The sequence below is a fragment of the Oncorhynchus keta genome, chromosome 4, assembly GCF_023373465.1.
Source record: "Oncorhynchus keta strain PuntledgeMale-10-30-2019 chromosome 4, Oket_V2, whole genome shotgun sequence".
NCBI lineage: Eukaryota > Metazoa > Chordata > Actinopteri > Salmoniformes > Salmonidae > Oncorhynchus > Oncorhynchus keta.
This window is the reverse complement of record NC_068424.1, coordinates 10,360,671-10,377,266: the sequence shown is the minus strand read 5'-3', so window position 1 is coordinate 10,377,266 and position 16,596 is coordinate 10,360,671. Positions and strand designations below refer to the sequence as shown.

Below are 16,596 nucleotides of genomic sequence, written 5' to 3'. Positions count from 1 at the left end.
TTCATTGAACTAGATGGGCTGTTCAGATTCCTCACATTAAAAGACGGATTCGTATAAATAAGCGAGGGCAGAGCACAAAGTTATGCAGTAAGACGATGTTAGTGGAATCAAAATGAAACCTTGGCTTATTTTCAGTTACACTCCCTCTAAACCGTTCAGTTACACTCCCTCTAAACCGTTCAGTTACACTCCCTCTTTACCGTTCAGTTCCACTCCCTCTAAACCGTTCAGTTTACACTCCCTCTTTACCGTTCAGTTACACTCCCTCTAAACCGTTCAGTTACACTCCCTCTTTACCGTTCAGTTCCACTCCCTCTAAACCGTTCAGTTTACACTCCCTCTTTATCGTTCAGTTACACTACCTCTTTACCGTTCAGTTACACTCCCTCTAAACCGTTCAGTTACACTACCTCTTTACCATTCAGTTACACTCCCTCTAAACCGTTCAGTTTACACTCCCTCTTTACCGTTCAGTTACACTCCCTCTAAACCGTTCAGTTTACACTCCCTCTTTACTGTTCAGTTACACTCCCTCTTTACCATTCAGTTACACTCCCTCTTTACCGTTCAGTTACGCTCCCTCTAAACAGTTCAGTTCCACTCCCTCTTTACCATTCAGTTACACTCCCTCTTTGCCATTCCGTTACACTCCCTCTTTACTGTTCAGTTACACTCCCTCTAAACCGTTCAGTTAAACTCCCTCTAAACCGTTCAGTTACACTCCCTCTAAACCGTTCAGTTACACTCCCTCTTTACCGTTCAGTTACACTCCCTCTTTACTGGTCAGTTACACTCCCTCTTTACTGGTCAGAACCACTCCCTCTAAACCATTCAGTTACACTCCCTCTTTACTAGTCAGTTACACTCCCTCTTTACCATTCAGTTACACCCCCTCTTTACCATTCAGTTACACTCCCTCTAAACCGTTCAGTTACACTCCCTCTAAACCGTTCAGTTTACACTCCCTCTTTACCGTTCAGTTACACTCCCTCTTTACCATTCAGTTACATTACCGTTCAGTTACACTCCCTCTAAACAGTTACTTTACCGTTACACTCTCTCTTTACTCAGTTACACTCCCTCTAAACAGTTCAGTTCCACTCCCTCTTTACCATTCAGTTACACTCCCTCTTTACCATTCCGTTACACTCTCTCTTTACTGTTCAGTTACACTCCCTCTAAACCGTTCAGTTACACTCCCTCTAAACCGTTCAGTTACACTCCCTCTAAACCGTTCAGTTACACTCCCTCTTTACCGTTCAGTTACACTCCCTCTTTACTGGTCAGTTACACTCCCTCTTTACTGGTCAGAACCACTCCCTCTAAACCATTCAGTTACACTCCCTCTTTACTAGTCAGTTACACTCCCTCTTTACCATTCAGTTACACCCCCTCTTTACCATTCAGTTACACTCCCTCTAAACCGTTCAGTTACACTCCCTCTAAACTGTTCAGTTACACTCCCTCTAAACCATTCAGTTACACTCCCTCTTTACTAGTCAGTTACACTCCCTCTTTACATATTCAGTTACACTCCCTCTTTACTGGTCAGTTACACACCCTCTAAACCGTTCAGTTACACTCCCTCTTTACTGGTCAGTTACACTCCCTCTTTACATATTCAGTTACACTCCCTCTTTACTGGTCAGTTACACTCCCTCTAAACCGTTCAGTTACACTCCCTCTAAACCATATGTTCAAGGCCCCGGCGGGCCACTCCGCCCGCGAGAAGGTTTTTTACGGCCCTGGGATGATCTTGATTTATTAGAACCGGCCCGCAGACCGCAGCAAGCCGGCAGCCCCTCTTTTACACGCACCAATACTACATTTTGCAACGGTGACACCGAGCAGTAGGCTGCTTCATTTAAATATTTATTGGCACAGCAGTTGTCAGCATCACAGTAAAATTACAGATACCCATCAAAATGGCAAAACGGAAGGTGGACACTGAAAACCGGGGTTTCAAACAAGGTTCGGAGTATTTGTTACACTGGAAAACCCTTCTTTACTGAAAGAGTATAATCAGACATTTGAAACACACCGGACAAAAACAAGAATATGGACATGGAACAAAACCAGAGGAATTAAAACAGTTACACTCAGGCTCTTTCAAAAAAGCCAAATCACAAGGCCAGGCTGCTGTCAAGGCCAGTTTTATTTTGGCAGAAGAGATCGCTAAATCAGCCCTCATTTACGGAGGGGGATTTCATCAAAAACTCATGATTACACGAAGTTTGCCCAGAAAAAGGCAACTCTTTAAATGTGAGTCTGAGCAGAAACACCATTGCCGAGAGAGTAGACCAGTTGTCCATCAATTACACTCCTCTTTACGACATTTCTGACATTGCCCAGTTACACTCGTGACAGAGGAGCTTTACTATGCATTCATGATTTATGAAGAGGTGTCAAGATGTAAATGAGATGGAGCTCTTTGGGAAAACTGGTTTCAGTTACCTCCCTCTAAACCGATTCAGTTACACTCCCTCTAAACCATTCAGTTATGACTCCCTCTTTATCAGAGCCAGGTTTGAATCACCGCCAGTTCAAGGCATTTTACGGAGTTAGAAACGGAGCATGGTGATTTGTTACACTCCCTCTTTCGAGTTTCGTGAGGAGATTTGTCTGTTCTTGGACAGTCAGTTACAACTCCGAGACCTGTGTGAAATCTTTACTGTGACATTCAGTTACACTGCAGCCTCTTTACTGGTCAGAACCACTCCAAACTCTTTACCATTCAGTTACACTCCCCTCTTTACTAGTCAGTTACGCCCGATTTGCTGACTTTGAAGCACAAAAAGCTCCCTCTTAACCCATTTCAGTTACACCACCCTCAAACCATTCAGTTACACTCCCTCAAAAACCAGTGGGTTCAGTTACACTTCCTCTAATCCACTGTTCAGTTACACTACCCCTCTGAACTTGAACAAAACATTCAGTTACACTCCTCTTTACCCCGAACATTGTCAGTTACACTCCCTCTTTACTATTCAGTTACACTCCCTCTTTACTGGTCATTCAGATTTTTCACTTTATTTTATTGTATTTCCCAATTATATTTTAAAATATTTCTAGAAAACTATTATTGTTTTTTTCGCCCACTTTTCTAAAATAGAAAATTACACTGATGGTGCCCCTCATTTAATGTTCATGTTATGGGGATTTTTTTATTTGTCTTTGTGTCAGTTACACTCCCTCTTTACAGTATTCAGTTACTAGACTCCCTCTGAACATTCGAACCCCCCTCAGTTACACTCCCTCTAAACATTCGTTACTAGTCAGTTACACTCCCTCTTTACATATTCAGTTACACTCCCTCTTTACTGGTCAGTTACACTCCTCTTTACCATTCAGTTACACTCCCTCTTTACTGGTCAGTTACACTCCCTCTTTACATATTCAGTTACACTCCTCTTTACTGTCAGTTACACTCCCTCTAAACCGTTCAGTTACACTCCCTCTTTACTGGTCACTCCCCTTTCTGGTCAGTTACACTCCCTCTTTACTGGTCAGTTACACTCCCTCTTTACTGGTCAGTTACACTCCCTCTAAACCGTTCAGTTACACTCCCTCTAAACCATTCAGTTACACTCCTCTTTACTGGTCAGTTACACTCCTCTTTACTATTCAGTTACACTCCCTCTTTACTGGTCAGTTACACTCCCCTCTAAACCGTTCAGTTACACTCCTCTTTACTGGTCAGTTATATTCAGTTACACCCTCTTTACTGGTCATTCAGTTACACTCCCTCTTTAAACCATTCAGTTACACTCCTCTTTACTAGTCAGTTACACTCCCTCTTTACATTCTCCCTCTTTACTGGTCAGTTACACTCCCTCTAAACCGTTTTAAACCATTCAGTTACACTCCTCTTTCTCAAACCATTCAGTTACACTCCCTCTTTACTTCACATTCCCTCTTTACTGGTCAGTTACACTCCTCTAAACTGTTCAGTTACTCCCTCTAAACCGTTCAGTTACACTCCCTCAGTTTAACCATTCAGTTACACTCCCTCTTTACTTCAGTTACACTCCCTCTTTACTGGTCAGTTACACTCCCTCTTTACTGGTCAGTTACACTCCTCTTTACTGGTCAGTTACACTCCCTCTTTACTGGTTACACTCCCTCTAAAACCATTCAGTTACACTCCCTCTTTACTGGTTACACTCCCTCTTTCAGTTACTCCCTCTTTACTGGTCAGTTACACTCCCTCTTTACTGGTCAGTTACACTCCCTCTTTACTGGTCAGTTACACTCCCTCTTTACTGGTCAGTTACACTCCCTCTTTACTGGTCAGTTACACTCCCTCTTTACTGGTCAGTTACACTCCCTCTTTACTGGTCAGTTACACTCCCTCTTTATTCAGTTACACTCCCTCTTTACTGGTCAGTTACACTCCCTCTTTACTGGTCAGTTACACTCCCTCTTTACCATTCAGAACAGTTTTTTTTTTATTATTTGATTTCCAAAGTCTACAAATTACACACACATTGTAATCATTTCCACAGCTAGTCTAGGTATAACAAAACAGCTATACCTTCCTCTTCTTTATGTATTTCTCTCTCTCTTTTCTCCTTTTCTATTTCCTGGATGGGGGAAATGTGTGGGAAGCACAGTGATTTCACATGGCCTCAGCCACAGCCTCTATAATCTCATCCATCTCTGTGACAAGCTTCATTATGAGGAGAGGCAGTGATGCACAACACCTCTCATTAGGCCAGGAAGGCACATGTACACACACACACACACACACACACACACACACACACACACACACACACACACACACACACACACACACACACACACACACACACACACACACACACACACACACACACACACACACACACACACACACACACACCTCTATTGCACTAACATTTATGGGCCAGTAATGGAACCGCCTTCAAGTCCTGTGCTGGTCATGGGGGGGGGGTTTACAGAGATGGACCTGAAATGGCTTCTATTGGCAGGGGCTAATAGTGGACTCACCATTCCCTTCTCACGAACCTCTAAGGACTCAGTTGCACTAACACGTCAAGGCCAGTCGTAAACTGCTAACCAGTTCGGGGAAGGGTTGACATTAGACTCACCGTTCTGCTCCCGCTGCACCCCCGTTGCTAACAGGTCTGGTTCTCCCAGGCTGATGTCGTTCAGACAGCTTCCTAGACACTCCACACACAGTAGCTTCCACCACTCCTCTGCATCCAGCTCTACAAAGAGTTAAAACAAGAGTTAAACACACACACACACACACACACACACACACACACACACACACACACACACACACACACACACACACACAGTAGCTTCCACCACTCCCTCCTCTGCATCCAGCTCTACAAAGAGTTAAAACAAGAGTTAAACACACACACACACACACACACAAACACACAGTAGCTTCCACCACTCCTCTGCATCCAGCTCTACAAAGAGTTAAAACAAAGTTAAAACACACACACACACACACACACACACACACACACACACACACACACACACACACACACACACACACACACAAACACACAGTAGCTTCCACCACTCCTCTGCATCCAGCTCTACAAAGAGTTAAAACAAGAGTTAAACACACACACACACAGTAGCTTCCACCACTCCTCTGCGTCTAGATCACACAAAGTTAGAAAAGTCCACACACACACACACACACACACACACACACACACACACACACACACACACACACACACACACACAGCAGCATCCACCACTCCTCTGCACCTAGATCACACAAAGTTAGAAAAGTCCACACACACACACACAGATGAATCATACAGTACTTTGGATAAAAAAATCCCTCGGACGTGACTATCGGTAACGGTAACCGGGGGAAAATGTATCTGATGGATTCCCTGCTGATGAAAAGAGGCAAGCAGTTCATGAACACAAAACACCAGATGAATGCTGAATATCCTCTCTCTCTCTCCTCTCCCATCACTCTCTCTCCTCTGACCACCCGCAACTCTTCCCTCCATCCCCCTAACCCTCGCTTTCTTCCCTCTCTTCCCCTAACCCTCTCTTTCTTCCCTCTCTTCCCCTAACCCTCTCTTTCTTCCCTCTTCCCCCTAACCCTCTCTTTCTTCCCTCTCTTCCCCTAACCCTCTCTCTTCCATCTCTTCCCTCTCTTCCCCTATCCCTCTCTTTCTTCCCTCTCTTCCCTCCCTCCCCCTAACCCTCTCTTTCTTCCCTCTCTTCCCTCCCCCTAACCCTCGCTTTCTTCCCTCTCTTCCCCTAACCCTCTCTTTCTTCCCTCTCTTCCCTCCCTCCCCCTAAACCTCTCTTTCTTCCATCTCTTCCCTCCCTCCCCCCAACCCTCTCTCTCTCCCCACTCTCCCCCCTCCCCTCCCTCCCCCCAACCCTCTCTCTCTTCCCTCTCTCCCCTGCCTCCCCCTAACCCTCTCTCTCTTCCCTCTCTTCCTTCCCTCCCTCCCCTAAACCCTCTCTCTCTAACCCTCCTCCCTTCCCTCACCCTAAACCTCTCTCTCTTCCCTCTCTCCCCTCCCTCCCCATAACCCCTCTCTCTCTCTCTCTTCCCTCTCTCCCCTCCCTCCCCCTAACCCTCTCTCTCTCTTCCCTCTCTCCCCTCCCTCCCCCTAACCCACTCTCTCTCTCTTCCCTCTCTTCCCTCCCTCCCTAACCCTCTCTCTCTCTTCCCTCCCTCCCCTAACCCCCTCTCTCTTCCATCTCTTCCTTCCCTCCCTCCCCTAAACCCTCTCTCTCTAACCCTCCTCCATTCCCTCCCCCTCAACCTCTCTCTCTTCCCTCTCTCCCCTCCCTCCCCCTAACCCTCTCTCTCTCTCTCTCTTCCCTCTCTTCCCTCCCTCCCCCTAACCCTCTCTCTCTCTCTTCCCTCCCTCCCCTAACCCTCTCTCTCTAACCCTCCTCCCTTCCTCCCATATACAGGACAATAAATCTGGACTTGACCACGAGATCCCAGATATAACTAGCCATCACTTTTTACTTTGTATCACACAATATTTTATATACAGCAGGTTTTTAAAGAGCCATAGAGTTCTGTCTGCTTTGTGTTTTCTATTTGGCTATGAAACATGGAGTACCATGGTATCGCAACAACCCTAATCTGTACTGTCCTTCTAAAGTACATCCATGACAGATCTGGGATCAGGCCATACATTTTTTTTTTTCATGGAAAGATTTGGTCCATAAGTGGAGCACAAGGGGATCAACTGATGTTATCCCCAGAAATACCAGAAAATCAATAGCCTATTATCAAAATAGGGTGATATAATTAATTGGTGAAAAGCCTGAGTGAGGAAATTGTGAGATGCATCCTAGATGAATTATCTCAACGTTTCTCTCTCTCACTGACATAGACACTCACACTCAAACACACAAACACATACAGTGACTTCGGAAAGAACTCAGGTGACCAAGAATGTGATGGTCACTCTGACAGAGCTCCCGTCTCCTCTGTGGAGATGGGAAAACCTTCCAGAAGGACAAACATCTCTGAGGCACTCCACCAATCAGGTTTTTATGGTAGAGTGGCCAGACGGAAGGCACACCTCAGTAAAAGGTACATGGCAGCCTGCACTTAAAGACTCTTAGACCATGAGAAACAAGATTCTCTGGTCTGATGAAACCAAGATTGAACTCTTTCGCCTGAATGCCAAGCGTCACGTCTAATACATTTTAGAATAAGACTGTAACGTAACAAAATGTGGAAAAAGTGAAGGGGTCTGAATACTTTCTGAAGGTGCCGTATATCCTGATGCCTCGTCACCTTACTTTGATACAGACAGCATAGACCTCCATCACTCCAGTATCCCTGTCACCTTACCCCGATACAGACAGCATAGACCTCCATCACTCCAGTATCCCTGTCACCTTACCCCGATACAGACAGCATCGACCTCCATCACTCCAGTATCCCTGTCACCTACTTTGATCATCGACCTCCATCACTCCAGTATCCCTGTCACCTTACTTTGATACAGACAGCATCGACCTCCATCACTCCAGTATCCCTGTCACCTTACTTTGATACAGACAGCATCGACCTCCATCACTCCAGTATCCCTGTCACCTTACTTTGATACAGACAGCATCGACCTCCATCACTCCAGTATCCCTGTCACCTTACTTTGATACAGACAGCATCGACCTCCATCACTCCAGTATCCCTGTCACCTTACTTTGATACAGACAGCATCGACCTCCATCACTCCAGTATCCCTGTCACCTTACCCCGATACAGACAGTATCTACCTCCATCACTCCAGTATCCCTGTCACCTTACCCTGATACAGATAGTATCGACCTCCATCACTCCAGTATCCCTGTCACCTTACCCCGATACAGACAGCATCTACCTCCATCACTCCAGTATCCCTGTCACCTTACCCCGATACAGACAGTATCTACCTCCATCACTCCAGTATCCCTGTCACCTTACCCCGATACAGACAGTATCGACCTCCATCACTCCAGTATCCCTGTCACCTTACCCCGATACAGATAGTATCGACCTCCATCTCTCCAGTATCCCTGTCACCTTACCCCGATACAGATAGTATCTACCTCCATCACTCCAGTATCCCTGTCACCTTACCCCGATACAGACAGTATCTACCTCCATCACTCCAGTATCCCTGTCACCTTACCCCGATACAGATAGTATCTACCTCCATCACTCCAGTATCCCTGTCACCTTACCCCGATACAGACAGTATCGACCTCCATCTCTCCAGTATCCCTGTCACCTTACCCCGATACAGATAGTATCTACCTCCATCACTCCAGTATCCTTGTAACCTTACTTTGATACAGACAGTATCTACCTCCATCACTCCAGTATCCCTGTCACCTTACCCCTATACAGATAGTATCTACCTCCATCACTCCAGTATCCCTGTCACCTTACCCCAATACAGACAGTATCTACCTCCATCACTCCAGTATCCCTGTCACCTTACCCCGATACAGATAGTATCGACCTCCATCTCTCCAGTATCCCTGTCACCTTACTTTGATACAGACAGCATCCTCCATCACCCAGTATCCCTGTCACCTTACCCCGATACAGATAGTATCGACCTCCATCACTCCAGTATCCCTGTCACCTTACTTTGATACAGACAGCATCGACCTCCATCACTCCAGTATCCCTGTCACCTTACTTTGATACAGACAGCATCGACCTCCATCACTCCAGTATCCCTGTCACCTTACTTTGATACAGACAGCATCGACCTCCATCACTCCAGTATCCCTGTCACCTTACTTTGATACAGACAGCATCGACCTCCATCACTCCAGTATCCCTGTCACCTTACTTTGATACAGACAGCATCGACCTCCATCACTCCAGTATCCCTGTCACCTTACCCCGATACAGACAGCATCGACCTCCATCACTCCAGTATCCCTGTCACCTTACCCTGATACAGATAGTATCGACCTCCATCACTCCAGTATCCCTGTCACCTTACCCCGATACAGACAGCATCTACCTCCATCACTCCAGTATCCCTGTCACCTTACCCCGATACAGACAGTATCCCTCCCATCACTCCAGTATCCCTGTCACCTTACCGCGATACAGACAGTATCGACCTCCATCACTCCAGTATCCCTGTCACCTTACCCCGATACAGACAGTATCGACCTCCATCTCTCCAGTATCCCTGTCACCTTACCCCGATACAGATAGTATCTACCTCCATCACTCCAGACCCCGATACAGACAGTATCTACCTCCATCACTCCAGTATCCCTGTCACCTTACCCCGATACAGATAGTATCGACCTCCATCACTCCAGTATCCCTGTCACCTTACCCCAATACAGACAGTATCTACCTCCATCACTCCAGTATCCCTGTCACCTTACCCCGATACAGATAGTATCGACCTCCATCTCTCCAGTATCCCTGTCACCTACCCCGATACAGATAGTATCGACCTCCATCACTCCAGTGTCCTGTCACCTTACCCCGATACAGACAGTATCGACCTCCATCACTCCAGTATCCCTGTCATCTTACCCCGATACAGACAGTATCGACCTCCATCACTCCAGTATCCCTGTCACCTTACCCCGATACAGATAGTATCGACCTCCATCTCCAGTATCCCTGTCACCTTACCCCGATACAGATAGTATCGACCTCCATCACTCCAGTATCCCTGTCACCTTACCCCGATACAGATAGTATCTACCTCCATCACTCCAGTATCCTTGTCACCTTACCCCGATACAGACAGTATCCCATCACTCCAGTATCCCTGTCACCTTACCCCGATACAGATAGTATCGACCTCCATCACTCCAGTATCCCTGTCATCTTTGATACAGACAGCATCGACCTCCATCACTCCAGTATCCCTGTCACCTTACCCCGATACAGATAGTATCGACCTCCATCACTCCAGTATCCCTGTCACCTTACTTTGATACAGACAGCATCGACCTCCATCACTCCAGTATCCCTGTCACCTTACTTTGATACAGACAGCACGACCTCCATCACTCCAGTATCCCTGTCACCTTACTTTGATACAGACAGCATCGACCTCCATCACTCCAGTATCCCTGTCACCTTACTTTGATACAGACAGCATCGACCTCCATCACTCCAGTATCCCTGTCACCTTACTTTGATACAGACAGTATCTACCTCCATCACTCCAGTATCCCTGTCACCTACCCCGATACAGACAGCATCTACCTCCATCACTCCAGTATCCCTGTCACCTTACTTTGATACAGACAGCATCGACCTCCATCACTCCAGTATCCCTGTCACCTTACTTTGATACAGACAGCATCGACCTCCATCACTCCAGTATCCCTGTCACCTTACCCCGATACAGATATCCAGTCACCTTACCCTGATACAGATAGTATCGACCTCCATCCTCCAGTATCCCATCACTCGATACAGACAGCATCTATCCCTGTCACCTTACCCCGATACAGACAGTATCTACCTCCATCACTCCAGTATCCCTGTCACCTTACCGCGATACAGACAGTATCGACCTCCATCACTCCAGTATCCCTGTCACCTTACCCCGATACAGACAGTATCTCCATCTCTCCAGTATCCCTGTCACCTCGATACAGTATCCCTGTCATCCTTGTCACCCCCGATACAGACAGTATCTACCTCCATCACTCCAGTATCCCTGTCACCTTACCCCGATACAGATAGTATCGACCTCCATCACCCAGTATCCCTGTCACCTTACCCCAATACAGACAGTATCTACCTCCATCACTCCAGTATCCCTGTCACCTTACCCCGCTACAGATAGTATCGACCTCCATCTCTCCAGTATCCCTGTCACCTTACCCCGATACAGATAGTATCGACCTCCATCACTCCAGTATCCCTGTCACCTTACCCCGATACAGATAGTATCGACCTCCATCACTCCAGTATCCCTGTCACCTTACCCCGATACAGATAGTATCGACCTCCATCACTCCAGTATCCCTGTCACCTTACCCCGATACAGATAGTATCGACCTCCATCACTCCAGTATCCCTGTCACCTTACCCCGATACAGATAGTATCGACCTCCATCACTCCAGTATCCCTGTCACCTTACCCCGATACAGATAGTATCGACCTCCATCTCTCCAGTATCCCTGTCACCTTACCCCGATACAGATAGTATCGACCTCCATCACTCCAGTATCCCTGTCACCTTACCCCGATACAGATAGTATCTACCTCCATCACTCCAGTATCCCTGTCACCTTACTTTGATACAGACAGCATCGACCTCCATCACTCCAGTATCCCTGTCACCTTACTTTGATACAGACAGCATCGACCTCCATCACTCCAGTATCCCTGTCACCTTACTTTGATACAGACAGCATCGACCTCCATCACTCCAGTATCCCTGTCACCTTACTTTGATACAGACAGCATCGACCTCCATCACTCCAGTATCCCTGTCACCTTACTTTGATACAGACAGTATCTACCTCCATCACTCCAGTATCCCTGTCACCTTACCCCGATACAGACAGCATCTACCTCCATCACTCCAGTATCCCTGTCACCTTACTTTGATACAGACAGCATCGACCTCCATCACTCCAGTATCCCTGTCACCCTTTGATACAGACAGCATCGACCTCCATCACTCCATCCCTGTCACCTTACCCCCGATACAGACAGCATCGACCTCCATCACTCCAGTATCCCTGTCACCTTACCCTGATACAGATAGTATCGACCTCCATCACTCCAGTATCCCTGTCACCTTACCCCGATACAGACAGCATCTACCTCCATCACTCCAGTATCCCTGTCACCTTACCCCGATACAGACAGCATCTACCTCCATCACTCCAGTATCCCTGTCACCTTACCCCGATACAGACAGCATCTACCTCCATCACTCCAGTATCCCTGTCACCTTACTTTGATACAGACAGCATCGACCTCCATCACTCCAGTATCCCTGTCACCTTACTTTGATACAGACAGCATCGACCTCCATCACTCCAGTATCCCTGTCACCTTACCCCGATACAGACAGCATCGACCTCCATCACTCCAGTATCCCTGTCACCTTACCCCGATACAGACAGTATCTACCTCCATCACTCCAGTATCCCTGTCACCTTACCCCGATACAGACAGTATCTACCTCCATCACTCCAGTATCCCTGTCACCTTACCCCGATACAGATAGTATCTACCTCCATCACTCCAGTATCCCTGTCACCTTACCCCGATACAGACAGTATCGACCTCCATCACTCCAGTATCCCTGTCACCTTACCCCGATACAGACAGTATCGACCTCCATCTCTCCAGTATCCCTGTCACCTTACCCCGATACAGATAGTATCTACCTCCATCACTCCAGTATCCCTGTCACCTTACCCCGATACAGACAGTATCTACCTCCATCACTCCAGTATCCCTGTCACCTTACCCCGATACAGATAGTATCGACCTCCATCTCTCCAGTATCCCTGTCACCTTACCCCGATACAGATAGTATCTACCTCCATCTCTCCAGTATCCCTGTCACCTTACCCCGATACAGACAGTATCGACCTCCATCTCTCCAGTATCCCTGTCACCTACCCCGATACAGATAGTATCGACCTCCATCACTCCAGTATTCCTGTGACCCGATACAGATAGTATCGACCTCCATCACTCCAGTATCCCTGTCACCTTACCCCAATACAGATAGTATCGACCTCCATCTCTCCAGTATCCCTGTCACCTTACCCCGATACAGACAGTACCTCCATCACTCCAGTATCCCTGTCATCTTGATACAGACAGTATCGACCTCCATCACTCCAGTATCCCTGTCACCTTGATACAGATAGTATCGACCTCCATCTCTCCAGTATCCCTGTCACCTTGGATACAGATGACGACCCTGTATCATCCAGTACTACTGACCCTGATACAGATAGCTACTGACCCAGGAACTGACCTTACCCCAATACAGATATAACTACTGACCCTGGAACAGACCCTAGCTACGACCCAGATAGTAGCTACTCCATCCCTGGTATCCCTGGTCACTGACCCTGTATATAGTTCCATCACCCAGTATATAGTCACCTGACCCTGATACAGAACTGACCCATCTCTCCATATAGCTACTGACCCTGATACAGATAGTGACCCTGGAACATACCCAGTATCCCTGTCACCTGACCCTGATACAGATAGCTACTGACCCTGGAACAGACCCTGAATATAACTACTGACCCTGGAACAGACCCTGAATATAACTACTGACCCAGGAACAGACCCTGTATATAGCTACTGACCCTGGAACAGACCCTGTATATAGCTACTGACCCAGGAACAGACCCTGAATATAACTACTGACCCAGGAACAGACCCTGTATATAGCTACTGACAACGGAACAAAAAAAAATGTCCACTGCATTTCAGCCCTGCCACATAAGGACGAGCAGACATCATGTCAGTGATTTTCTAGTTAACACAGGTGTGAGTGTTGACAAGGACAAGGCTGGAGATCACTCTGTCATGCTGATTGAGTTTGAATAACAGACTGGAAGCTCCAAAAGGAGGATGGTGCTTGGAATCATTGTTCTTCCTCTGTCAACCATGGTTACCTGCAAGGAAACACGTGCCGTCATCATTGCTTTGCACAAAAAAAGGCTTCACAGGCAAGGATATCGCTGCCAGTTAGATTGCACCTAAATCAACCATTTATCGGATCATCAAGAACTTCAAGGAGAGCGGTTCAATTGTTGTGAAGAAGATATTTACAGAAATCCATGCAGGTGTTTTGAGGGGCTTCTAGTGAATGTGTTCTAATGATCTAAAGTCACGCTGTTGTAACTGTCTGTAAACACACAGTCCAGTTCATAGTGAATGATGACAGTCCCTACTGCCTGTAAACACACAGTCCACTTCATAGTGAATGATGACATGCCCTACTGCCTGTAAACACACAGTCCAGTTCAAAGTGAATCATGACAGGCCCTACTGTCTGTAAACACACAGTCCAGTTCATAGTGAATGATGACAGGCACTACTGCCTGTAAACACACAGTCCAGTTCATAGTGAATGATGACAGGCCCTACTGCCTGTAAACACACAGTCCAGTTCATAGTGAATGATGACAGGCCCTACTGCCTGTAAACACACAGTCCAGTTCATAGTGAATGATGACAGGCCCTACTGCCTGTAAACACACAGTCCAGTTCATTGTGAATGATGACAGTCCCTACTGCCTGTAAACACACAGTCCAGTTCATAGTGAATGATAACAGGCCCTACTGTCTGTAAACACACAGTCCAGTTCATAGTGAATGATGACAGGCCCTACTGCCTGTAAACACACAGTCCAGTTCATTGTGAATGATGACAGTCCCTACTGTCTGTAAACACACAGTCCAGTTCATAGTGAATGATGACAGGCACTACTGCCTGTAAACACACAGTCCAGTTCATAGTGAATGATGACAGGCCCTACTGCCTGTAAACACACAGTCCAGTTCATTGTGAATGATGACAGTCCCTACTGTCTGTAAACACACAGTCCAGTTCATAGTGAATGATGACAGGCACTACTGCCTGTAAACACACAGTCCAGTTCATAGTGAATGATGACATGCCCTACTGCCTGTAAACACACAGTCCAGTTCATAGTGAATGATGACAGGCCCTACTGTCTGTAAACACACAGTCCAGTTCATAGTGAATGATGACAGACCCTACTGCCTGTAAACACACAGTCCAGTTCATAGTGAATGATGACAGGCCCTACTACCTGTAAACACACAGTCCAGTTCATAGTGAATGATGACAGGCCCTACTGCCTGTAAACACACAGTCCAGTTCATAGTAAATGATGACAGTCCCTACTGTCTGTAAACACACAGTCCAGTTCATAGTGAATGAGAATGATGACAGGCCCTACTGCCTGTAAACACACAGTCCAGTTCAAAGTGAATGATGTCAGGCCTGTGTGGCAAAACGCTTGTCTGCCTACTGTAGCTCTGATTGGCTGTGGTGCACCGTTCTGTGTAGAATCCAGTATTGGACGAGACAGATGTTTTTATTAGGTTTTATTTACTGCCGTGTCTATTCATTGTCCAGAAGCATGGGTGTTTCTCACTAAATATTGCTATAGAAATTTCACAAATGCCTTAATACACTGTACGACAAGAATTTATGAAAACGTGATAATGACCATATCTACTGTAAGTGCATCTTTTGTCAGATTATTTTTATTTTTGAGTGTAATATTCTTCCCGGGGGTGTATATGAACAGATTTAAATAAGGTTGCAGTCTGCTTGCTGTTTCCCAAACCTATTGTTTGCTGTTAACCAAACATATACCTATTGTTTGAAAGGATAGAAAATGTCGTTTCTGAAGGGTAAAACATTACCAGACAGACAGACAGACAGACAGCCGGACAGACAGACAGCCGGACAGACAGACAGACAGACAGACAGACAGACAGACAGACAGACAGACAGACAGACAGACCCGCAGACCCGCAGACCAACAGACAGACCCGCAGACCGACAGACAGACAGAAAGACAGACATACAGACAGACAGACAGACAGATTACTCTGTACTTAAGAGCCTCTATTTGTCCATTTCCTCCCTCGCTGAGCCTGTGTCCTCTGAGTGTATCTGAAGTCTAAACTCACAGAGGCTGTTAGAGCTGCTGAGTGGAAAATCACAAACACAAACACTTCATCAGTGTGCCACCCTGCATTCCACTACTGGCTTGCCTCTGAAGCTAAACAGGGTTGGTCCTGGTCAGACCCTGGATAAGAGAACAGATGCTGCACAGAGAGGAGTAGATGATACTGGAACAGAACCACAGAGAGGAGTAGCTGATACTGGAACAGAACCACAGAGAGGACAGAGAGGAGTAGCTGATACTGGAACAGTACCACAGAGAGGAGTAGCTGATACTGGAACAGAACCACAGAGAGGACAGAGACGAGTAGCTGATACTGGAACAGTACCACAGAGAGGAGTAGCTTATACTGGAACAGTACCACAGAGAGGAATAGCTTATACTGGAACAGTACCACAGAGAGGAGTAGCTGATACTGGAAC

The 16,596-nt window shown here is 46.6% G+C and overlaps 1 protein-coding gene and 1 long non-coding RNA gene across 2 annotated transcripts in view; both read right to left on the bottom strand.

Moving 5' to 3' along the window:
* Positions 1-16,596, bottom strand: part of LOC118379365 (docking protein 6-like) — a 127,281-nt gene that overhangs the window by 45,372 nt on the left and 65,313 nt on the right. Inside the window, exon 4 of the mRNA XM_052500166.1 lies at positions 5,094-5,213. Coding sequence (XP_052356126.1) covers positions 5,094-5,213 — 120 coding nt within the window. The remainder of the gene's footprint in view (positions 1-5,093; positions 5,214-16,596) is intronic.
* Positions 8,513-10,023, bottom strand: LOC127916869 (uncharacterized). The gene is made up of 3 exons (XR_008096378.1): positions 9,974-10,023; positions 9,420-9,471; positions 8,513-8,643 (listed from the first exon to the last, which is right to left on the bottom strand). It is a non-coding gene; the product is annotated as an uncharacterized LOC127916869 (long non-coding RNA).